General features: G+C 57.3%; 1 protein-coding gene across 2 annotated transcripts in view; it reads left to right on the top strand.

The window, feature by feature from the left end:
• The window catches only part of UNC5B (unc-5 netrin receptor B), an 84,607-nt gene extending 65,506 nt beyond the window's left edge, over window positions 1-19,101 (top strand). The window contains exons 3-17 of one of the 2 annotated variants that reach the window (XM_069459814.1): window positions 1,808-1,951; window positions 2,418-2,521; window positions 3,654-3,834; window positions 4,575-4,742; window positions 5,477-5,641; window positions 5,864-5,896; window positions 7,887-8,081; window positions 8,279-8,668; window positions 9,207-9,294; window positions 10,231-10,399; window positions 10,523-10,756; window positions 12,517-12,666; window positions 13,345-13,509; window positions 14,225-14,406; window positions 15,383-19,101. In XM_069459814.1, the coding sequence (XP_069315915.1) occupies window positions 1,808-1,951; window positions 2,418-2,521; window positions 3,654-3,834; window positions 4,575-4,742; window positions 5,477-5,641; window positions 5,864-5,896; window positions 7,887-8,081; window positions 8,279-8,668; window positions 9,207-9,294; window positions 10,231-10,399; window positions 10,523-10,756; window positions 12,517-12,666; window positions 13,345-13,509; window positions 14,225-14,406; window positions 15,383-15,548 (2,534 nt within the window). In that variant the 3' untranslated portion in view covers window positions 15,549-19,101. The remainder of the gene's footprint in view (window positions 1-1,807; window positions 1,952-2,417; window positions 2,522-3,653; window positions 3,835-4,574; window positions 4,743-5,476; window positions 5,642-5,863; window positions 5,897-7,886; window positions 8,082-8,278; window positions 8,669-9,206; window positions 9,295-10,230; window positions 10,400-10,522; window positions 10,757-12,516; window positions 12,667-13,344; window positions 13,510-14,224; window positions 14,407-15,382) is intronic. The other variant, XM_069459815.1, reaches the window with a different exon arrangement.
• Window positions 19,102-24,527: the final 5,426 nt, after the last annotated feature.

The following is a 24,527-nucleotide window of genomic DNA, read 5'->3' as shown; positions in this document are numbered from 1 at the left end:
CAGATTCACAACCTGGTAAATAAGGGGCAGGGGCCGTGCAGCATCCATGGTGGAGCCGACCCTCCAGGCAGCCACCATGGACAGGCACAGCCGCCCACCCCTGAAACAGCCTCTTCCCTCCATGACAAACCCCAGCCGCCTCCATTTAGTTCCTTGGCCATCAGGTTGGGGCTGTCCTCGCTGTCTGCACCCCCAGTGCGAGGCCCCCACCCTCCCTGACAATGCAGTGATGACACCGGGAGAGGTCCAGAGGCATCATGGTTAGGGGACAGAGACACCAGACAGCTGACTTCCACCCTGTGACCACTCACTGAGGGCCTTTGGGCCTGCCACCTACCCTCTCTGGGCCTCAGTGTCTCCAAATGTAAAAGGAAGAAGCTGGATGAGATCCAGTGACTTGCCGGAGTAAACGTGTATCCAGCCTGGGCTGGGTGGCGTGGCAGAGCAATGGCCACGACTCACTTAGAGTTACCCTGAGCGTTTACTATGGTGAGGGAACGGAGGCTCAGAGAGGCTAAGTAACTTAGCAAAGGCCACACAGCTAGGGAGTGAACCAGGATTCAAACCTGTCTGGCCACCCAACCCTGCCCTCAGCCACCATTCCACAGGACCACACTGTGCTCAGTCCTGCCCTCAAGGGTCTTAACAACCCATGTGCCATGAGAGGTTGAGACAGAACACGCCATGGCCAAGAGGAAGCTTTGGAAATTCTGAGGCAGGAGGCAGTCAGGGAGGCTTCCTAGAGGAAGAAGCCTCACAGCCTCCCCTAAGCTGTGGGGAGGAGCTTTGGGTGGGTGCCCTAATCCAGGGAGGTTCACCCCTTTCCTGAGCATAGAGGGTTCTGTTGAGGGAGGGTGGCAGAGGATGCCCCCCACCCCCTGTAGGCTGGGAGCTCAGGGGCTCCCAAGAAGAGGGACCACCCCCAGCTCCAGTCCCACAGGCTCCTGGGTGGGGACCAGGGAGAGGCTGGCATCATACCCCTGCCACAGGCTGAGCCCCTTCTCCGTGCTGGGTCCTGGGCCACAGTGGCGAGCAGGACACAGCCCCGTATCGTTCCCCCGCAGGAGGCAGGCAGTTAACACGTGAACACGTCAGTAAATAATCTGGGTGCGGATAGTGGTCGGTGCTGGGAGGAAACGCGGCTGGGCAGGGGACCGATGACTGTGCAGACAGACGTCCAGTGCAGCCGCGGGTGCCGCGTGGCACCATGAGAGCGCGTGGGGGTTGGCGTGGGACGGAGGGCGGCTTCCCTCAGCAAGTGAGGCCGAGCCGAAAGCTGACGGTCACTGGGAGTCCACCGGGCACCGAGGGGACAGAAGAGAGTTCCAAGCAGGGGACTAGGGTGCAGTGGCCCTGTGGCTGCAGAGCCGGGGAAGGTGGGGACTGGAAGCTGCCCAGTGAGGCTGCAGCGGGGTGGGGAGGTGGGTACACAGCCCACGGCAGCGTCCTGGGGTGGGGGTGGGAAGGGGGGGCTCCTGCAGGGCCTGGAGGCCGCACGGAGGCTCTGGGTCCTTACGCTGGGACCCAGTATAAAGGGTCTCATGCCAGGGAGGAATGAGACACCATTCGAGCATTTGGAAGAGGACACTCCAGCTGCCAGGTGGAAGGTGGATTGGAGGGGACAGAGGGCTTGCGTTAGCCATTACGGTGTCCAAGCCAGTGGCCCTGGCAGGGTGGAGGCAGGGGACTAGCGAGAAGGGGAATATGTGAAACGAGGGGCATTTGGCAGAGCAGCCAGCAGGCCTCGGGCGGAAGGGAGCGAGCCCCGCGTCCCCCGCCTGCCCCTGACGACTCTCTCTCCTCCCAGGCCTGCGGGTGCGCGAGGTGCAGATCGAGGTGTCGCGGCAGCAGGTGGAGGAGCTCTTCGGGCTGGAGGACTACTGGTGCCAGTGCGTGGCCTGGAGCTCCGCAGGCACCACCAAGAGTCGCCGGGCCTACGTCCGCATCGCCTGTACGCCCCGACACCCCACCCCCGCCCCGCGCCCTTCCCTTCCCCGTGGATCCCAGAGAGGGAATTCCACGTCCATCCCTGGCTGAGGACGCCCACCACAGAGACACCCAGGCACGGGGACGCCAGCCCAGAAGGGGGCTGCTAGACCCAGAGCCTGGGCCACCTCTGGCCCCAGGAGTCCTAATGGCCCCTTTTCACTTATTTCTGTATAAAGGAAGCTGGCGGCTTCCTCACCACATCCACTGTATGTTAGGATCCCAGAGTCAGAGAGGGAACTCTGCTCCCCAAGTCCACCTAGTGAGGCCCCTCCTTTGGAGGAGGGGGAGTGCGCCAGGTAGAGGCCAGGTGGCCCCCATCAACAGCTCCCTTGGTGTGCACCGCCACCTAGTGGCCGCAGTGGGGAACTTCAGTTCCAATCCCCCTCGCGCCGCTTGACCGTGCCTTGGGACCCTCTCACTTCTCCCAGACCTGCGCAAGAACTTCGATCAGGAGCCTCTGGGCAAGGAGGTGCCCCTGGACCATGAGGTTCTCCTGCAGTGCCGCCCGCCGGAGGGGGTGCCTGTGGCCGAGGTGAGCGGGGACGTGGGCGGCACTGGGCACGGGGGAGACCAGGCAGGCACAGTATTTACTGCTAGTCTCCCAGAGCCCTCCCCATTCACAGATGGGAGCTCGAGGCTTGGGACAGAGATGGGAACTGCCACCTCTGCAGAACTCGGCACATTCCAGCTCCCAGCTGGGCCTTCCCCAGGCGCAGCCCCACGGGATGGGGGGAGCTAAGACAAGAACCCCCAGGCTCAGCCTGTCTCCCCCCTGCCCCACCCAGAACCCAGGACCCCAGCTTTATGGATGCCAGATGGTCTCATAATGTGCACGTCCTAGTGTGTTCTCACCCCACAGGCTGACGACCCCGTCCCCTCACCACACAGCCTCTGGAGTGTCCCATCCCCTCTCACCACCCTTCCAGACATGCTCCCTGCACTGGTGGGCCAGGAGTTAAAGCTGGGCATGGGGGACGTCTCAGCTTTGCCCTGGGGGCCCCAGTGGAACAGGGGCTTGGGGAAGACAGGACCCTGGACTTCCAGCTTAGGATCAGCCCTGTCTGACCCCAAAACCTTGCACTCATCCCTTAGCTGCCCCCAGCCCAAGCCCTCTTCTGTGTAAGGAGCTCAGACAGCTGGGCAGCAGCCGGGGAGGGGGAGCGGCCACCAGGGTGAGGAAGCATGTGGCAGAGCTGGTATTTGAACCCAGGCCTGCCCAGCCCAGGCACCGTGCTCCCCATCACCCGCCAGGCCACTCACCCTGGCTAGTGGGGCTGGTGGGAGGAGCTACTGAAGCAGACAGGGACTGCTGGCGGACGCTTGTTTGGTTAGCTGAACTCAACTCACCCTGAGCCAGGTGCTGCACTCACAGCAGCCCTGTGAGGCAGACGCCATTCAGCTCCCACCTCGGGTGATGAGGTTGAGGCCCTGAATAGGGAGTCCCTCCCAAGACCACCCAGTTGGCAAATGTCACTCTTAACCATGGTGCTGCGTAGCACCTGGCACAGTGTCCCGTCCTGTGGGGTCCTGCCTCACTGTTCCCACCAGTTAGGACTGCTGGCCTTCTGTTTATGTGCCCCCTTCCCCTCCACAGCGGGCCCCCTCCCCAGGATACAGGCAAGCAGGCCCCGGGCCCTCACTGTCCCCCAACCCCGCTCCTGCAGGTGGAATGGCTCAAGAACGAGGACGTCATCGACCCCACCCAGGACACCAACTTCCTGATCACCATCGACCACAACCTCATCATCCGCCAGGCCCGCCTGTCGGACACGGCCAACTATACCTGCGTGGCCAAGAACATCGTGGCCAAGCGCCGGAGCACCACGGCCACGGTCACTGTCTACGGTGCGGGCCTCTCGCAGTGGGGGCAGGCACGGCCGAGGGAGGGAGGAGCGGGGCTGTATACCCCCCTGACACCGCCCACCAGGAGGCCAGCAGGGCCCCTGGACAGGTGGGAAGGATGGGCCAGAGCGGGAGGGGAACTGACCAAGGTCACAGCACAGCCAGTCAGGCGTCCCTGGGTCCCCAGCCAGGAGCACATCCCGCCTCCTGAGACCTGCCTGTCTCTGAAGGAGAAGACCCAATTCTCTCCAAGTCAGGGGGCTGAGGCAGGGCCTGGTCAGCTCCCCATACCCAAGCCTGTTGTCCCCGCAGAGGTGGGAACCAGTGCCCAGGCCTGTAAGCTGTTCTCTGCTGCCCCCTTGGGCCCGCAGGTGGGAGGGACAAATCCACAGCTGAGGTGACTTGACAGAGAAGATCCTGTGCTAGGTTCTAGCTCTAGGCCCAGTCCCAGGCCCCGTCACTGATGGGGTGACCCTGGGCAAGTCAGGCCTCGCTGGACCTTCATTGGCCATCGTATAACGGGCTGGGGAATAGACAGCGACCCCCGGGTCCTCTCTGGTGCTGGCGGTTGCAGCTCAGTTCTGCCTGCTGGTGTCGGAGACCCGACCCCTGCCGCCGGAGGGGTCCAGCCAGGGAGGGCCAGGCTTTAGCAGAGAGCCCCCTTGTCAGGGGTGGGGAATGGGTTTGGGGGGCCCAGAGGGTCCCAGAGCCAGGCCAAGCAGGTGACAGCTGCTCCCTTGCAGTGAATGGCGGCTGGTCCAGCTGGGCAGAGTGGTCGCCCTGCTCCAACCGTTGTGGCCGAGGCTGGCAGAAGCGCACCCGGACCTGCACCAACCCCGCCCCGCTCAATGGAGGGGCCTTCTGTGAGGGCCAGGCCTTCCAGAAGACTGCCTGCACCACCGTGTGCCCAGGTAAGGGCCATTGGCCAGGTGGCACACTGCCACGCCCAGCCCCACCCCAAGCCCATCCTCACCTCCTGTGGTGTGCGCCAGAGCCCGGACAGCCACTCTCTCCCCAGCGTGCTTGTCCCAGGCCCACAGCTGGCCGCCTGGTCTGGGTTAGATGCTCTGACCTCTGACCTCTCACTCTGCCCTGCGCTGCTGGTGAGATGGAGGCAGAGGCTTTGAGCTGCGGTCTGAGGGGTGGCTTCTTCTCCCTGACCTCTAGCCGAGGGTTCTCAGCGTCAGCCCCAGGCCAGGGTCCCAGAGCTGCCCAGGGTCGGGGGAGCCTCCCGCACCTAACTGTTAAGACACACCCCGACCACGGCCCTGATCCCCTAACCGTCCTCTCCCCTTTCTGTCTTCCTCCTGCTCTCCGTGTGCCCCTCTGTTCGTCTGCCCTGGCACATCTGTGTTCTCTCCCTGTGGTCATGTGTTTGTGTGGTGGTGTTTACCGTTGTGCATGGGCTGTATCTGCGTCAATGATCTCATGCAACTGTCTGTGCCCTCTCCGTCCGCTGGTGCATCTGGCTGTCCGTCGGCACGGGCCGTGTGGGTGCGGTGGGATGTCCCTGTATGGCACGCATGCGTCCTGGGTTCCTCTTTCCCTGCCACGGGGTGTATGTGTGCGTGTTGGTGTATTGCTGTGTTCTATGTTCCGCACACGTAACTGCGTGCGCACGTGTCTGTGTGCCGTGCTCCTGCAGTGGACGGAGCGTGGACGGAGTGGAGCAAGTGGTCGGCCTGCAGCACCGAGTGTGCCCACTGGCGCAGCCGCGAGTGCATGGCGCCCCCGCCCCAGAACGGAGGCCGGGACTGCAGCGGGACGCTGCTCGACTCCAAGAACTGCACTGACGGGCTGTGCATGCAGAGTGAGTCCCCGGGAAGGCGGGGCCCTGGGGGGGTCTCGGAGCCAGGGAAGGGCCCCCACCCCCACCCAGCCCCAGGCCCCAGTGCCCGCCTAGTGCAGCAGCCCTCAGGGCCCCTGCCCGCCCCCCACATCGTCATCTCATCACATCATTTCCCCACTGCCGTGTCTGTCACCCTTTCCCCGTCACCTGTGTCATTGTCTTTCCTTTTATTTCCCTTAACAGATAAGAAAACTCTAAGTGACCCCAAAAGCCACCGTAAGTCCCATTTCATGGCTGTCCTTTTTCCTCTGGGAGATCCCTGGTTCTCTTTGGCTGGCTTTCCTGGGTGTGGGTACATGGCAGGGACAGTCGAAGGTGGCCCCCCATACCAGCGCCCCACGGGATGCCCTGCACCCATGCTGCATGTGTCTGTGTTCTCCATCGCAGACGGACCGCAGAGCCCTGGCTGACAGAAAGGCCCCAGGACACCCTGCTGACCCTCCTGCCACAGGAGAGGCGACTGAGTCTCAGAGAAGGGACATGCCAAAGACTCAGCCAGGAAGTAGCAGAGCCAGGATTTTAGCCCAGTACTTTTGAGGCCAAAGCTAGTGCGCTTAACCCCATGCCCTCAGCCTCCCTCTCTGGGACAGGGCCGGGGGCAGCACCACCCAAGTCCACCCAGGGCCCTCACCTGTACCCCCAGCAGCTGGGCCCAGCCTCCCAAGTTGCCTGTGACGCCCACTGCCCTGCGTCGGCTCCCGAGGGGCTCGCCCTCCAGCCCCGAGGGGCTGCGCTGCGGCTGCAGTAACATCGGAGCAATAAAGCTGCTTCGGCAGACTGCCCTGTGGCCATGAAACCACAATTTCCAAATAATTGTGGAAACGTAAGATCAGCAGTGAGGCCCTCGGCCCGGCTCACTGGGGGCCAGGCTGGTGACTGATTAGAGAGTGTAAGTCACCAGGCAAGTGGCCCAGGGTCAGTGAGGACATTAGGAGGCAGAGCCCAGCCCAAGGTCCTCTGGGGAGCTGGGCACAGGGACAGGGCAGAAGTGGGCAGTCGTCCGGGCCGGGAGCCACACTCTGCCTTGCCGAAGGCTTAGGCTGACCCAAGCGCGAGGACTGGGAGGGCGCCAGGCAAGGAGAGTGGGCCTGCTTCTCCAAGGGCCCCAGGGAGGGACAGTGGGCAAGTGCTTTCCGGTGCTCCCAAAGGAGCTGGGGGAGGAGCAGCTCTGCCTGGGATGTCCAGTGTGGCAGCCACTAGTCACGTTGGCCGTTGAAACTTCCATTTAACTTAATTAAAATTAAGCTCTAAAAATTCACCAGTCTGGGCAACATAGTAAGACCCCATCTCTACAAAAAATTAAAAAATTAGCTGGATGTGTTGGCACATACCTTGAGTCCCAGCTCCTCGGGAGGCTGAGGCAGGAGGATCGCTTGAGCCCAGGAGTTGGAGGTTGCAATGAGCTATGATGATGCCACTGCACTGTAGCCTGGGAGACAGAGCAAAACAGTGTCTCTAAAAAATAATAAACAAAAAAATTCAGTTCCTCAGTCGTACCAGCCACATTTCAGGTGTTCTGTAGCCACTGTGGCTAGTGGCTATATACGGGACAGTGCAGACATAGAATATTCGATCATCCTAAAAAGTTCTACTGGACAGCTCTCCTGCAGACCCTGCCCCTCTGACCTCGACACTGCCTGCCTGGCGTGTCTGCCTTGCGGGGAAAGTGTAGCCATGGGCTGCCTCCCTGGGCCCTTCCCCCCTCCTGCTCACCCCGCTCCATCCCATTGCTGTGCATGTCATTCCACCCCCCGCCCCTCCCGCCCTCAGAGCATGGGGTGGAGGAAGAGCTCAGAGCTGCTATTTACAGAGATTCCAGGAGCCGGGGCCTTTGGGCCTGTGGAAACTGCTGTAGGCTCAGAGCGAGGTTCTGTAGGGTTGGGTCCCAGCTCTGATAGGACAATCATGTAGCCTCAGTGACTGAGCCGCAGAGCCCTGTCCCCTCCTCAGTGGTGAGCAGTGAGTTGGCTCCTGGGAGTGAACATGCTGTTGTCTTGCTCGCGTTGCCACCCTGGGAGGGCGCTAGGGCAGGGTCCTTGAGACCGTTTCACCCATAGGGACGGACACTCAGAGAGGTTCAAGGCTTGCCCGAGGTCACCAGCCTGTCGTGGCGGGACTCAGACCAGGCCAGCAGGCCCCAGGCTCTGCCCCTCCCCAGGGATTGGGTCTCTGCAATGCCCCTCACGTGGCCCTCCTGTCCCCACAGTGCTGGAGCCCTCAGGGGACGTGGCGCTGTACGCGGGCCTTGTGGTGGCCGTCTTCGTGGTCGTAGCGGTGCTCATGGTGGTGGGCGTGGTGGTGTACCGCCGCAACTGCCGCGACTTCGACACCGACATCACCGACTCATCCGCCGCCCTGACTGGCGGTTTCCACCCAGTCAACTTCAAGACTGTGAGGCCCAGTAAGGACCCGAGGACGTCTGGGGTGGCTGGCGGAGGCGGGACACCGGAAAGACCATGGTGGCAGCCAGACCAGACCTGGGGCCGCAGTTGAGCCTTTCCCTGCCAGGCAGCTGGGTGGGGCTTTACAACAGGAGCAGGGGTGGGGCCCGGGCCTGTGAGGCTCGGCTGGGTCTGACCGCAGCCCCCACCCCTGCAGACAACCCGCAGCTCCTGCACGCATCTGCGCCTCCCGACCTGACCGCCAGCGCCGGCATCTACCGCGGACCCGTGTACGCCCTGCAGGACTCAGCCGACAAGATCCCCATGACCAACTCGCCCCTGCTGGACCCCCTGCCCAGCCTCAAGGTCAAGGTCTACAGCTCCAGCACCACCAGCTCCGGCCCAGGCCTGCCAGATGGGGCCGACCTGCTGGGGGTCCTGCCGCCCGGCACGTACCCTGGCGATTTCCCGCGGGATGCCCACTTCCTGCACCTGCACAGCGCCAGCCTCGGCTCCCAGCAGCTCCTGGGCCTGCCCCGAGACCCGGGGAGCAGCGTCAGCGGCACCTTTGGCTGCCTGGGCGGGAGGCTCAGCATCCCCGGCACAGGTGGGCCCCTGCCCTGCTTGCCCACAGGCCTGGCCTGAGCACATCCTCCCTGGACTGCCCCAGCGCCCCCCCAGCAGAAGAGGGGCTCTTCTGATCCCACCGCACAGATGCAAAGGAAGGCCTGGGGGCAAGAAGTGACTATCAAACGGAGAAGTCTGATGAGAAGGCCTGAGGTTCAGGCCTGGGGCACGGGAACCTTGGGGAAGCCACCCTTTAAGTCTCAGTTTCTCTGTCTGTTAAGTGAGGGGAAGAGCCCCGTGTAGTTCAGCAAACCTACAGAGTGCTGTCCTGGGCTCTAACAGTAGAGGGGCAGGGGTGTCCGTCTTCAGCTGCAAAGCCAGCAATTGACAGCGACCCAGCATCATGCACTGAGCTCTGGATGGAGCTGGCGCTGGGGGCAATGTCAGAGGTCCCCGTCTTACTAGACAAGCAGGCTCTGGTCAGTGGCCTGGCCTGGCCTCACATCCAGTCCCTGAACTCTCTCCCCACCCCGGCTGGTGTCCACCTGAGCTCAGGAGATGTTCTTCTCTCTCCCTAGGGGTCAGCCTACTGGTGCCCAATGGAGCCATTCCCCAGGGCAAGTTCTACGAGATGTACCTGCTTATCAACAAGGCAGAAAACACCCTGTGAGTAGAGACCCAGCCCCGGCCCAGGCTGTCTTCCCTCCGCTTCCGCTCTCCTCCTGCCACCTGTCCACACCACCTCCCCGTCTGGGCCTGATCCTGAGGCTGGAGGTAGTCCTCAAAGGAGAACACTGGTCTTACTGTGTCCATATTTAGAACTTGCAAAACCAACACCATAAATCATAAAGCTGAAAGACAGCTGACAAGCTGGATGCAGGTGCAATAAGGGCTGAATAGCCTCACTATGTAAAGAGATTTCACAGACCAATAAGAAAAATTGAGCGTCTCAGTGTGGAAACAAGCAAAGGACATGAACAAGTGATTCACAGGCATTCTCTCTCTTTCACACACACACTCACACACGTATACCCTCACACAAATGCTAACACACACGCTAACACACACACACACACACACACACGATGCCAGTACGTTGTGAGAAAATGTCCAATCTAATTTGTAGTCAAAGAAAACTAATGAAAACAACCATGACAAATGTTGATAATGTATTTGCTTAAGGAATTGGCAAGGATTTTTTTTTTTTCAAATGTTAACACCAGGTGCTGGCAAAGGGTTGGGAACATGGTCCTCCTGTGGCCTGCTGGTGGGAGTGTAGGTTGGGAACAGCTTTCCAGAGCGCACTCTAGTGACACCTATCAAAGACATTCCAAGAATGCAGAACCTTTAATAATTGGAGCAAAGAATTTCGAGCTATGAGAATGCTGTGGTGTAATGGCAAAAACGTGGAAGCATCCTCAGAGTTCATGCCATCTTCTGCTCCTTGGGCCCCCTGACCTCTGGGTACGCAGGGCGCGGAGCAGCAGAAACCAGCCTCTGCCACATGGGCTGGGGCAGGCTCGGCACCAGCAGCCCGTGCCCTTGCTGAGCTCCTCGGGCCTCCCCTCACAGCCTCCCTCCTGTGCTCCATCCTGCCCCCAGCCCGCTTTCGGAAGGAACCCAGACAGTATTGAGCCCCTCGGTGACCTGCGGGCCCACAGGCCTCCTGCTGTGCCGCCCCGTCATCCTCACTGTGCCTCACTGTGCCGAAGTCAGCGCCGGAGACTGGATCTTCCAGCTCAAGACCCAGGCCCACCAGGGTCACTGGGAGGTGAGGGCCCCGGCAGGGACCGGTCCAGATCTCTGAACCTGCCCGGGAGGCCTGGGGAGGCGAGAGAAGGCCCAGCCTGGATGGCTGTGACCCGTCTACCCTGCCTTCGCTCTTTCCCTGCAGGAGGTGGTGACTCTGGACGAGGAGACCCTGAACACGCCCTGCTACTGCCAGCTGGAGGCCAGGTCCTGCCACATCCTGTTGGACCAGCTGGGCACCTACGTGCTCACGGGCGAGTCCTATTCCCGCTCGGCAGTCAAGCGGCTGCAGCTGGCCGTGTTCGCCCCTGCCCTCTGCACCTCTCTGGAGTACAGCCTCCGGGTCTACTGCCTGGAGGACACGCCCGTGGCACTGAAGGTAGGCCAGGCCACGGGGCCACACGGCCAGCCAGCTGCAGGGTCCCTGCCAGCACCCCTCCCCAGGCTCGTGGGGCCTCCCAGGAAATGCCCCCTGCAACCAGCCTCATTCAGTCACACTGCATCCCTCGCACACTGATGGGCATCGGACCCTTGAGATGCAGAGATGAGCCAGCTGTGCTAAGGGCTCCGGGGGGGGGTTCTGACGGGGGACTAAGGGAGCCCCAGGCCTGGAGGGGCTTGGGTGGTTGCGGAGGGGCCCTGAGCAGGCCGGCAAGTAGGAGTTCAGGCCGAGGGGTGAAGGGCGCTGCGGACAGGCAGGAGAGCCTAGGCAGGGGCTGGCGTGTAGCCCAGCGAGCCCCCGGCATGTGGGGATGTGCGAATGTGATGGCGGGAGAGAGGGACAGGCTCAGCCTCCCGGAGCCTCGGGGGCCATGCCAAGGAATCTGGCATCTGTCTGCTGGGAAGCAGGATAGACCGGAAGACACCTGTTCACGGGTGCTCTTTGGAAAGCTCCAATGGCTACACTGCAGGGGCGGGTGGATGAGAGGTGGAGAGGCTGGTCAGGAGGCTGGGACTGGACCCTGGGCCGTAGGCAGTGGCAGTGGCCAGGAGAGGTGGGGCTGGACTCCATGTTTAGTCAGTGGAATGGACAGCACCAGGACTGATGGGATGGGCCCGGGGAGGGGGAGGGCTGACAGCCAGGCCCCTGGCATATGCAGGGTTTGCATGTGGTGATGCCCTGAGTGAGGGGGGCCATGGCCCGTGAGCAGTGGTTGGGGCAGGGGGGAAGGAAGGGGAGGGGATTGGACTTCAGCACCTACAGCCTGATGATGGCAGGTGTGGAGCCCTGTGTTAGCATCACCCACCCCCGCCAGCCCCAGAGCCCCTGTCCATTCCCTCCCCAACCCTCCCCTGGTTCCTAGGACCTCAGTCACATCTTGCCCCAGCACTGGAGAGTGCAAACACTCTCCCTCCCTTCCCCCTCAGAGCCTCATGGCCCCTTCCCATGGCTCCATGCCTCCTCCCACCCCAGCTCTGTGGTCCCTTCAGCTCCTTTGTCTCCCAGTCTCATGGGGCTTGTCCCAGCTCTACACTGTACATAGGGGGACAACACAGGGGAAAGGCCCCATGGGAGTGAGTGTCTCCTGCTGGGGTGAGGCAGGTCTGACATGCCAGCGGGCCCCTGATGGCTGGGAGGCTCCTGGGAAATGGCCCTGCAGCCTGGACCTCTTGCTGCTAGGCCATGGCTAATGTGCGGCTTTGGCCAGAGAATGGTATGGAGGTCAAGAGGGAAGTCACCAGACTTGGACCTGATGGCATTCTTTGTTTATTAACCCCCATCCATTTATCCACCCACCCCTCCATCTTTCTGTTCATCTGTTCACACACTCAGGCATCAGCCCTCCTGTCCACCCAGTCGTCACCCATTCAGCCACTCATGTGTCTGTCCTGGCATCTATTCTATGCACACACCCATCCGTTTGTATATCCATCTATCTGTCTTTCTGTCCATCTGTCCACCTGTTTATCTATCTCTTTGTCTGTCCATCTTTTCATCCAGGCATCTGTCCCAGTATCTGTTCATCCTTCTATTTCTCTGTCCATCCACTCGTCTATTCATCACACCACAAGCCTTCTGTGGCCACCTGCCACATGCGCAGCTTGTGCTCAGAGGGTCCCCGCGCCCCAGCTTGCAGCAGGAAAGGGCCCGTTGGCCAAGTATGACAGGCTCCCCCATCCCCTCGCCCCGGCCCACAGGAGGTGCTGGAGCTGGAGCGGACTCTGGGCGGCTACCTGGTGGAAGAGCCCAAACCCCTGCTCTTTAAGGACAGTTACCACAACCTGCGCCTCTCCCTCCATGACATCCCGCACGCCCACTGGAGGAGCAAGCTGCTGGCCAAGTACCAGGTGGGGGCCGGGCTGAAGGGGGAGGGGGGACCTGGGGAAGGGGCACCACTTAGGGGGCTGCCCGGGGAAGACCAATTCCTTATTCCTGGGCCCTGCCTCCTCCCTCTGTCCTGCAGCCTTGTCCCTCCCTGGCGTCCCTCTCGTTGCCATCTGCCTCCCACCCCAGCTCCGTGCTCCCAGCCATCCTCAGACACACCCCCAGATTCAGTGCCACTGACAGCCACACTCACACTTCTGCTCTGTCACTCACTCCCATGCACAATTACCTGTCATCCTCACGGAGGCTTACCATCTCTAAGAGCATTCATGCTAATCTCTGATGGCCACAGCCCTCCACCTAGCCTGAGCGTGGGACACCCCTGAGTCCACGAGGCTTCCCAGCCCCAGACACATGCACACTCACACACACCTGTGCCTCTCCGTCCCCACGTGCCCCCTCCTCAGCTCTATCTGGAACCGAGGGCCCAACACAGACTCAGCCAGCGTAAGGGCCCTTGACCAGCCCTTCTTCCTCTGCCCATCTGAGTGGAGAGGCCTGAACTGCCCCTGAAGGTCCCAGCCCTCCCTGAGGCTCCCAGCCCTGGTGGAATCTGGCCTGTTGCCCATTGCTGCCTCGTTCCCTGCCAGGGCAGGGCAGGCTGGCCTCACCAGCTTAGCCCTGACCTCTTCCTCCTGCAGGAGATCCCCTTCTATCACATCTGGAGTGGCAGCCAGAAGGCCCTGCACTGCACTTTCACCCTGGAGAGGCACAGCCTGGCCTCCACGGAGCTCGCCTGCAAGATCTGTGTGCGGCAGGTGGAAGGGGAGGGCCAGATATTCCAGCTGCACACCGCGCTGGCAGAGGTGAGGCCCGGAGGATGCCGCTGGCAGTGGGGGCTGCAACACACAGACCCTGTGCTTCCCCCGTGGGGTGGAAATGCCGCCTCCCATAAAGCGTCTCTCAGAACTCCCAGGTCTGAACGAGATGTGGTCATTTGTGTGAACAACTCTCATTCGCTGAGTGCCGTTCACGCGCCCAGCGTGTACTCACATTATCTCACTAAATTTTCACAACCTCCTGGAAACAGACGTGACACAGGAGCCCACCTGGGAGGTGGGAGAGTGGGCTTTAGGGAGGGCAGGTCCTTGCTCACAGTACACCAGTGGCAAGACTGGATTGGAGCCCAGGTTGACACGAGGACCAGGCCTGTAGCTCTCCACCACAATAAATCCAGTTGAGGGTTAAAAACCCAGGCCACCCAGGGTGACAGTGCCAGATCCTCCTCTCTGGGCAGCGTAAAGAGCTCTGGACATAGGTTGGGACCCTGCTCTGCCACTAACTTGGCATGTGGCTGTGAGCAAGTCACTTCCCCTTCCTAGACTTCATTTTCCACGTGGGTAAAAATGGGTCCATGTGGACTAGACTGTGGCGGAAGCTCCTCAGGGGGCTTCCTAATGGTGACACTGCGTCAGCATTCGCGCAGGGCATGCATCAGCACGGGACGGCCCCGAGGGCTCACAGCCCCAGGGCAGGTGCCCAGTGCTGTGCCCCCCTCACTCTCGCCGCCTGCCCTTCCAGACGCCTGCTGGCTCCCTGGATGCTCTCTGCTCTGCCCCTGGCAGCACGGTCACCACTCAGCTGGGACCCTACGCCTTCAAGATCCCGCTGTCCATCCGCCAGAAGATATGCAACAGCCTAGACGCCCCCAACTCACGGGGTAATGACTGGCGGATGCTGGCGCAGAAGCTCTCCGTGGACAGGTGAGTGTCCCACACCACAGCCCACCCCACCTGCCTTAGCCCTCAAGGCCCAGAAGGGCAGGCAGAGCAGGCCCCGATCGTCCAGGCTGGGCTCCCAGCTCGGCTGCTTGTTGCCACCATTTGCGCAGATCAGGGGCTCAGGTTTGGATGCACCAAGTCTGAGAGTCCTGCTCCTTTGAGGAGGGTCACGCCCAGAGTGCTGGTCCGAGAGCCAGGCAGACTCTGAGTGACCGCCACACTCCTCTCCCGTTCGTTGTGTGCCTGCCCATCTCACAGGCATGATGTCACCTCACTGGATAAAGCCAGGACACCAGCCAGGCGTGATCACCACCGACACCCAGGGCCCGGGACAGAGCAGGTGCTCTGGAATCCACCCGGTTGTCAAAACTCTGGGAGACTTCCAAGTGCTGGCTAAATACAATGGCAATAATAAGTATTATACTTACTAAAAAAATGTTTAATAAACCTGCATTGAGCAGGTGCTATAGATAAGATATCTTACTAGAAACGGATAGGATTTACAAAGACAGCTAAGGTTGTGTTCCCGCTATCGGGAGTTTAAGATAGGCATGGAACAAATGTCAGGGGAAGAGGAGAGAATGTGTGGACAGTCTCTCTTGGGGCCAGTGTCTTTCAGTGATAGTGACAGTGATGGCATATGATGATGATGAACAAGATGTTTACGTGTTACAAACAATGCTAGACCCTTACTCACTATGCACTTGGATCTTGTTTATAACACTGGGAAGTGACTGGCATCGTTCCCATTTTAGAGATGGGGAAACTGAGACTCAGAGAGGTGCACTGACTTGCCCAGGACCACGCAACCTGCAAGCAGAGGAGCTGGGACTCAGACCCAGGACTGCGGGGCCCCAGAGCCACAGTCATCCCACCTCCTGTGTGCCCTCCACCCCCAAGCTCCTGGGAGGTGCCGAGCGCTCAGGGAGCTCCAGACCTTTCTCCTTCCCTCTGCCAGGTACCTGAATTACTTTGCCACCAAAGCGAGCCCCACGGGCGTGATCCTGGACCTCTGGGAAGCGCTGCAGCAGGACGACGGGGACCTCAACAGCCTGGCCAGTGCCTTGGAGGAGATGGGCAAGAGTGAAATGCTGGTGGCAGTGGCCACCGATGGGGACTGCTGAGCCACCTGGCACTGCAGGCTGGCAGGGACTGGCAGGAGGCGGGTGCAGGGAGGCCTGGGGCAGCCTCCTGGCGGGGATGCTCAGCCTCTGCTGCCCCTCAGCTCACAACTGGAGGTTCCCCCTCCTCCTCTTCCTCCCTGCCCTCCGACTCCAAGCCCCAGACCACGATCAGCCTTAGAAAATCCACATACCCTGTTGCTAGAGGGCCCAGTGTTCCTTCTCCCTCCCCTGCTGTGTCTCTCCCAGCCCCAGACCCCCATGTGGGAGCCCGGATGGGGCTGGGCCCTCTGGAGGCGGTTGCGGACAAGGAGGTGGCCCTCCCTCCACCCTCACCCGCCCCCAGCCCCGCGACTTCTGGGTTCCATTGGGTTAGCTGCGTTCTTCATTTTCCTCCTCCTTTGCTGACCTCCCCTCCTCCTAAGCCCCGGCTGCTCTCCCACCCTTTTCCTCTTTGAAGAGTCAAGTACAGTTCAGACAGACAGACAGACAGACTGCTTTCTCCCACCCAAAAGCAAAAAGGAAAAGGAAAGCAAGCAAGCTTTAGACCGCTAGTAAGGCTCAAAGAAGAAGAAAAACTCCAAAACCACAAGGGAAAAGAAAAACCCAGTTTCTTAGGAAACGCAAATGATATATTATCCAGATATTTGGATAAGTCCTTTTTAAGAAAAAAAAAAAAAGAAAATGAAAAACAACACACAAAAAAATAGAAAACTCTTTTCTTGAGTGTGGATGCGAGTGGGCATGGTCACGGTTCTGGCCAGGATTGAGTGTGCGTGTGTGTGTGTGTGTGTGTGTGTATGTGTGTGTGTGTGTGTCAGGTAGAGAGAGACTGAACAGGGACTACTTTCTGGCTAATGAATCCGTCTGGGACTAAATTCTGACAAGGCCTCAGTCTCCCCAGTTGTGCAAGGGGTAGGTCAGACAGGATCTTAGCCACGGTACCAAGTTTCCATCTAAAATCTTAGGCAGAGGCTGAATCTGTAAAGCCAGGGAACCCCGAGGGCTGGGGTCCTCCCTCCCACAGCCCAGGCACACGCCCCTCAGGCTCGTCGGGGTCCCTGGGTATGGACAGCGATGGAAGGTCAGTCCTGCTGTGAGCCGGGGAGAGTGTTCTGGCCTGGTCTTGGTCTGGAGGCTCCTGGAAAGGAGACAAGGCCCAGAAGTAGAACTTAAGCAGAGAGATGGAGTGGGGGAGGGAGTAGAACTTAAGCAGAGAGATGGAGTGGGGGAGGGAGTAGAACTTAAGCAGAGAGATGGAGCGGGGGAGGGGAGTCCTCCGTGCGCACCTCTCTCCTGAGGGGCTGGAGAGCTTCACCCTCAGGGTGGGGCCAGCCAGGGCATCCTCGTCCCCTCCCAGCCCAGCAGCCTCTAGACCAGGCGGGCTGGAGCAGATTTGCACTCTCTTGGTGCCCAAGAATCCAGAATCTGCTCTTCCTCAGCCTCAGTTTCCCCTTCTGGGAAGCAGTAAGGGATGGGTAAGAGGGCCTCCCTTGCTGCAGAAGCCTGAGCCTCCCAGCCTCAGGGTGGCTTCAGGAGCGCATCAGCACCCCATGGCTGGGAGGCTGGGAGGCGTGTGGCCGGCTGTGCTTTGCGTGCCTGGAGGAGGAGGGTGGAAAGTGACTTTCCCATCTCTCATCTCCACTGGCACCGCCTTCAACCCTCTTCTCACCCACCCTCTGGGGCTGGGAGGTCTGAAAGCAACCTTTATGAACAGGCGGGGTTGCCAGGGTGGAGGGGCTGGCACACGCCACCACACCCAGCCTGTTCCAGGACGTTCCAGGAGCCCTGAGTGGGGAGGGATGAGTCCCTGGCACTTTGCCACTTGCAGCTGGTTCAGAGGTCTTTTCCAAGGCCCCTCCTTGGCACTCGAGGCAAGGCGAGTGCCAGCTACCCTTGGCACTGCTGGGTGCTAACCCCAGGGCTCGCCCCAGCTGGCCCCAGAGCAGCCGCTGGGACCAGCCTCAGCACGTGCTGGCCTTTGAAAGTCTGGTCTCCCGAGAGAAGGGCAGGTTTTAGGCAGAGTCCCAGCCAGTGTCCCCAGCCTGGCTCACCTGCCGTAGATTCAGTGGCTCTCGGGACTTCTCCCCACCCACCAGCCCCCTGGGGTGGGGTTGGCTGTGAGCAGACGAGGCAGAGATTCAAGAGGATTCCTTCTGTCAGGGCTGCTGACCGGGCCAGGCCTGTGTGAGACTGAGACCAAGGCTGTCGTCCCTTATGCCTGTGTGGACGCTGCCTCAGACGGACAGCGAGCCTTGCCTGTCACAGGTGCCATCCCTGTGGGCTCAGCCCTCCCAGTCACTGTTAGCCCAAGCACGTGTGTGGGCCTCTGTCACGTGGCTTTGGGAGCAGCCTGACCAGGCTGGCCCGCAGTTGTGCCATGACAGGCTTTCCTGGTGCCATTCCTATCACAAGCTCTTAAACACCCACAAGTGACCTGGGAGTCCAAAGACCAGGAGTCAATTCCCCCCTCAGCCATTAAACTGCTGTGTGACCTCAGGCATATTGCTGCCTTCTCTGGGCTTTGGTGTCCTTTTTATACCTAGAAGGCTGCTCTCCAAGGCCCTTCAGGTTCTGACACACTTTCTAGGCTTCTGAAGGGAGCCCCAGAGGGGAGAAGTTGACCATGGCCTGCCCTGCCTCCCCTCCCTGCCCTTTCCCACCCCCTCCCACCCACCCACTGCAGCCTGCTGGGAGGACAGGAGCCCGGTGCTGTTTCCAATCTGACTTCCAGAAATCGTGTACCATGTCCTGGAGCACAAAGCCAATTGGCTGAGTCTCCTGGGAAGGTCCAAACTGTTCAGCTTTGTAAGAAAGCCCAGAAAGGGTGTGCCGACTCCACCAATCAGCCGAGGCTGCCGTGACTGTGTCCCCACGCCGCCTGCCTGGCGTCCAGACCTGAGAGCTGCAGCGGAGGTGCCGTTGCAGGGCCCGCAGGGCCCTCGCGCGGTGTGTATGTCTCTCTCATCCCTAGGGTGTGTGTGCGTGTGCGTGTGCGTGTGTGCGCGTGTACGTGCCTGTGCTGTTCTCCACGGGCACATCAGGGCCCCTCCAGGAGCATGTGCACATGTCCCCACCTGCGTGTGGGTGCGTGTACCCACCTCTGCGTCCCAGGTCTGGACATCTGGAGGTTGGTGTGCCTGTCCCCTGCCGCCGAGTCCACAGGGTCAGTCAGTGTATCTTCTATGTGCCTCTCCCTCTGCCTTCTCTCACAGTGCCCCGGCTCCAGAGCTCGGGCACGGGGGTCCTCCTAGGGTGCGGGGGACCCTCCTCATCTGGACCATCCAGGGCCCTCTGGTCCCCTTCCCCTTGCTCCCAGGCAGCCGAGCCGCGTCCCTTAGCAGGCCTTCTGAGGGGAGGTGACCAGGAGCTTGGGTGCAGGGAGCGGCTCTCCTGGGGGCAAAGGGCTGGACCCCCTGCCTGGGCCATGGACACAGTTGTATGCCCAGGGGGTGCAGGACCCCAGGGATGGTCCCCGGTCCCACCTCTGTTTATTCTGTAAACTACAACCTGTACATAGCCTTTAGCATTCCTATTGTAACAAAATTAATTTTTATGAAATAAATTATATTTCCTAGTCTAATAAAATCCAGGTTGTATTTTGCTGTCTTCTTGGCTGTCTGTTGGCCATTGAGAACAACTGTTGCTCTTCTCAGAGTTCCACAGAGGGTAGGGCTGTCACTTTCGGTTCAGAGCTCTCTGAGCCCCCGGAGATGATCAAGCTCAACTACCTCATTTTATAGGAGGGAAACTGGCCCAGAGAGGGTGAGGACTTCTCTGCAGTCACACAGCAAAGTAGAGCCTGTGCAGGATCTGGATCGCAGCCAGTGCTGTCAATGCATAAGCATCCCTGGAATGTGTTCTAGAGCACAGAACCCTCACTTGGGACATGGGACTATTGTGCAGGCAGAAAGGGAATGATGAACAGGTTGAGATCGTATGACTCTGGGCCCAGGGCTGCCATGCATGATTGGGCAGGTTACATACTGGGCAAGAGTACCATATTTAAGGGGGAAGGAGGCACATTCCCATATATAGTAGGTTTGTGTGTTTACTATGAGATCTTTCCAGCAGATGGCAGTAAAGCATCTTGTTCTAATAAAATCAAGGCTGGTGTTAATTTTTGCACAGATGGCAATGTCCTAAGGAAGGGACTCCTTGTACTAATCTTCACAAAGGTGCTATAAGACTGGCAGCAGCCCCATTTCAGCTGGTCCCCTCTGCCCTGTGGAACTCAGGTCTCCCTGTGTGAGTTGAGTCTGGCTCCTCCAGGACAGTCATGATATCCAGCTCTGAGAAGTCCTGCACGAAGAAGCTCGTCTCATATTAACACAGAACGTGCTGGATGTACTTGGCCATGCAACCCTTTCCACCTGCTCACACCCTGAAGTATGTGGCGCCTACAAGCCCTGCTAGTCCTGACTTTCTGGGGTCTGTGGCTCTGGGTTCTATGCCAGGTATCACCCAGCTGTCTCCCGGGAATGGGGAGCACCTGTGGGCTCAGTCTGAGACTGGAAGTTACCAAGACAAGGGAAAACCCACATTGCCCTCTGGGGGCCCACGGCGTGGTGGGGGAGACAGAGCAGTCGGGGCACACTTGCACATACATGCACGTGGACCCTGGGCTCAGACTGCCATCGTTCCTGGGGGACCCAGAGCACCTGGAGCAAGGCCTTCCTAGAGAAGCTGATCTGGGGGTAAGGATTTGTAAGGGAGAAGAGGAAAGGGACACATCTGAGTCGGGGGGTGAAGAAGGGGAGGGGGAGGGGTGCAGCACAGGGAAGACGCGGGCAGAGTGAGGTGCGGGGTGGTTGTTTCGTACAAGTGGTCCCCACAAGTAGGCAGATTGTTCAGGTTTCCCCAGGAGTCAGGACACCCATTTAAACCCCCTGCCCCTTGGAAGCTCACCTGAAAACAGGTTGCACAGCAGGTGAGGTGCAAGAATTCTGGTCTGGAAAGTAAGGGACCTGGGTTCCAGTCCTGATACTATGGAGTCATTGTCCTTCCCTGAGCCTCAGTTTCCCCATCTGAAATGCAGGGTTTAGACCTGCTGCTCTGTAAGAGTCCCCCTGGCTGGTGCAGTTCTATAATTTGGGGTGTCCTGGCTCTAGGCAGGAGTGGGACAGCCCCATCCCTTGGACCCTCCTCTCATCTGAGGCCCAGAAGTAGATGAGGGAAGACCAGGAGAAGGCAGAGGAGGGGCTGGTTCCAACCCTCTGGCTGTCCAGTGAGGCACCCAGAGCTGGGCAGTGAGTTGACAAAGCTGTCACGTGAGCCCACTGGCCAGCCAGCCTGCACAGCCCCAGCAAACTGCGGGCCACCACCTGTCACCCATGAGCAGATGCTAGGCCCGGGCAGCCAGCTCCCTGCGCCTCCTCCACTAGGGGGCGCAAGAAGAGCCCCCGCCACGCCCTCCCTCTTAGGAAGGAGGGAAGATTAAACAAAATAAAGAAAAGAAGAGGAAACACACTCCAACTCCAGCCCACTGCCTGAGGTCCAGGTCTGTTCAGCAAATTTCTCAAAACCTTTGCCCGTTGTTTTTGAAAATGATACGTGCCTACCGTTTTAAAAAATTCAAAAGGTACAACGGAATAAGAGCTACTGGCAAGTATGTATTTGTTGGTTTTCGGGGGAAGGATGTGATCCAGAAACATATTTGTCCTGAAATAAATTTAAGTTGGCAAGAATGTGTCTATTTTTACAATCAGATTAACTTTGTAGAATAGTGTGACTCTGTTCTGACGTTTCCCAGGCCCCAGGATGGAAAGTGAGCACCTAAAGTAGGGCTGTGGAAATCGCCTGGCCCAGGCGCAGGTGGAAGTGGCCAAAGTGCGGCCCAGCGACCCAACAGAATACCTGGCGCACTGGCTTTACCATTATAGGAAAGCAGCTAGAGCTTGAGTGTAACAAACTTTATATGTATATTTCTTACATAATCAGATTTGAAATTCAGGTTTTTGTAAAGCAATTCTATTTCAGTTTTCCATATTGTTTTTAGAGACAGGGTCTTTGTTGCCCAGGCTGGAGTGCAGTGGTGTGATCATAGTTCACTGCAGCCTTGAACTTATGGGCTCAGGTGATCCTTCCACCTCAGCTTCCGTAGTAGCTAGCGCTGCAGGCATGCACCACCACTCCGCCTAATTTTTTTATTTTTTGTGGAGAGGAGGTCTCGCTATGTTGCCCAGGCTGGTCTTGAACTCCTGGCCTCAAGCAGTCCTCCCACCTCGGCCTCCCAAAGTGCTGGGATTACAGGCGTGAGCCACTGCACCTGGCCTGAAACTGTACATTTAAGCCTGTCTCTGTCCTGCCTATTACACTGGAGCATTAACTGAAGACATGCAGGACTGCTGTGGAAGTGCTAGGGGAGATGAGGACCATGTGAGAAGAGCCAGAAATGCAGCAAAATATTTTAGGGTTCACAGTAGAACTGTGATTAGCACCTTCCTTATTCTAATTCCCCAGACGTGCTAGAGAATTGACAGAAAATACTCTAATGAGGGTATTTGGAATGGTATTAGGAACACACTTGGAATGAGATGATGAGGGTGTGTTTGATAGAGATGATGCAGAAGACTATTCAATATCAGAAGGTATGGGCTGTCCTGCTAGTGCACGAGGTTGGACTGTCTTGGGGGATCTAAAAGCAGAGGAGGGGCTCCTAAGAGCCAGGGGAAGTAGTTGCAGAAAGGATAGAGCACAAAAGTGAGTGGATGTGGAAATGAAAAGAAAGCAACTGGGTTGAAGGAAACTGAATTTACCTACATCAGAGTAACAGAGCAGGGAAGCAGGTTAGGATATAAAAGGAACAAGAAGAAGAAGGAAAAAAAGTAGGAACAGAAATTTAATGCTAAAGAATGATTATTAAGACTTTACATGAGGTGCATAGTTTTTCTTTGTGCAAGGTTCGAAGCCATATCTTTTTCAGGGTGTGAGCAGAAGAGTAGCTAGGAAAATGGGACTATGTTGTATGTATAAATCCAAAGGCAAAAATCTGGGAAGTTTTTCCTGAGCACCTTTGCCTGTGCTGTATTCAGTTGCCCATTTAGAATATGCCTGCACATATTCCTTGTGCCAGGTGCTCTTCAGAAGACAGTTCTCCACCTTCAAGGAGCATCTTTCCAGGCTTTCTGTTGTGTTCATTGAACGGTCACTGAGACTGTAGAGGGCAGCCTTTCCTTGGTTTGGGTTTGGGTTTCTATTTTTGAGAGAAACCGGCTGCCGCCTCCCTCCCACCTTGCCTCCTATCCCAGGGAAGAATTTGGTATACAAACTGGCATAGTCTAGCAGCACTTGGGTTATTTATAGCTTCTTCTAAAAAGCTCATGTGTCATTTTTACATATGTAGTAATAATAAATACATATTAAAGTTACACTTAGATGAAGGAAAAGAAGTTCATGAAGCCTCCATATTATATCCTTCTCCCCAGACTTAAACTCCTTGAGGGCAGGGACCTTGTCTATCTTGTGTCCCTGCCACCTAACATAGTGCCTGACACAAAGAAAGTGCTCAATACCTTTCAGTTGTATGAATGAATGCAAAGTAGAACTCAGTACAATGTATACTGATTTTCCAAGCTAGGGAGAGTTATACTTTCTCCATTTCAGTGGTAGTTTATATCTCCTAGTGGAAATATTTTTGTTTAAACCTTTTCTGGTTTAATTTAACTCTCAAATCTCTGGAAGCCCTCATGTTAACATAACATCATTAAACCATGATCATTTATTTAAATTGTCCCTTTAAATCCCAAAGTGACTAGGTTGCAACAAAAATTTAATAGAACTTTTATTTCCTTCTACTAATTCCTGCCTTTCTCTTTTGCAGGGAAATCATGATGAGAACCAGAGTGTAAACCACCAAGTGGCTCAGGAAGATGCTCAGCATCCCTATCAAGCCGGTGAGGGAAGACTAGGGACAGATGAATCTTGCTTTAACATGATCCTTGCCACGAGAAGCTTTCCTCAGCTGAAAGCTACCATGGAGGCTTATTCTAGGGTATGAGCTTTTCTTTTGAGGATTAGGCTTCTATTCTAAGATGTGAAAATATTTAACCCTGTAATTTTTCTTTGCAGCTGGCTAATCGAGATTTGTTAAGCAGTGTGGGCCGTGAGTTTTCCGGATATGTTGAAAGTGGTTTGAAGACCATCTATAAGATACTTTTTGCTTTTTTTCTGCTTTGTTTTTAAATGAATGGGAGCTTTCAATAGTCTGTTCCCATTAAGTGATGATAATTAATACAGCCTCCTGGAATCTGCTTAGGCAGCAGCTGAGCTAATCCTACATTTTTTAGTGCAATTTCCTATGAATGGTTGGTGTGATCACATAACGTTGTTCTGCGATTATTTGGCCTTCATCTATATGACTTTCTTGGGAACGATGCAACAGTGTCTCATAGATTGTAGCACTTCCTTTAAGGTGAATGGGAAAGCCCTAAGGAACTACTGGTGCCACATTAAAACATTTTGAGCCCCCCAAACGTATCTTTTAAGTCCTCAGCCCTATGAGACCCTTTTCCCTTTTGAAATTAAACGATTTCTGGTAGTCTAACACCCAGATGTCTAACAAAATGGGAATTTCATTCCCGTTGATAATATAGGACTAGGGAGAATATTAGTAACACATTGGTATTAGCAATGGAATGTCTTATAAATGTTACTATAGTGATTGTAGTGAAAGTAAAAACATACAGTTAGTATATCTCTGTCATCTGCAGGGGGAGACTTTGCTAAGTGAATTTTCCAAAGAGAAAACCTGTCAGATTTCTGAGCATCGCTTTGAAATCTTTGCTCAAATCTGTGTTTTCTCTTTTAAATTGGAGAGTATCTCATATCCTTCTCTGAGCCAGATGATATCCTTATCTTTTAGAATTCAGATTTTTGTCGTTATTCCTTTTGGTGTGAGGTATTACTAGGGCATAGGTGCTACAGATTTTCATACTGTAAAGGGAAAACATGTACAGAATCTAAGTCACTGCAACTATGGAG

The sequence above is a fragment of the Eulemur rufifrons genome, chromosome 28, assembly GCF_041146395.1.
Source record: "Eulemur rufifrons isolate Redbay chromosome 28, OSU_ERuf_1, whole genome shotgun sequence".
Taxonomy (NCBI): Eukaryota; Metazoa; Chordata; class Mammalia; order Primates; family Lemuridae; genus Eulemur; species Eulemur rufifrons.
The sequence above is the reverse complement of the archived record's forward strand: the minus strand, read 5'-3'. Positions and strand labels throughout refer to the sequence as shown.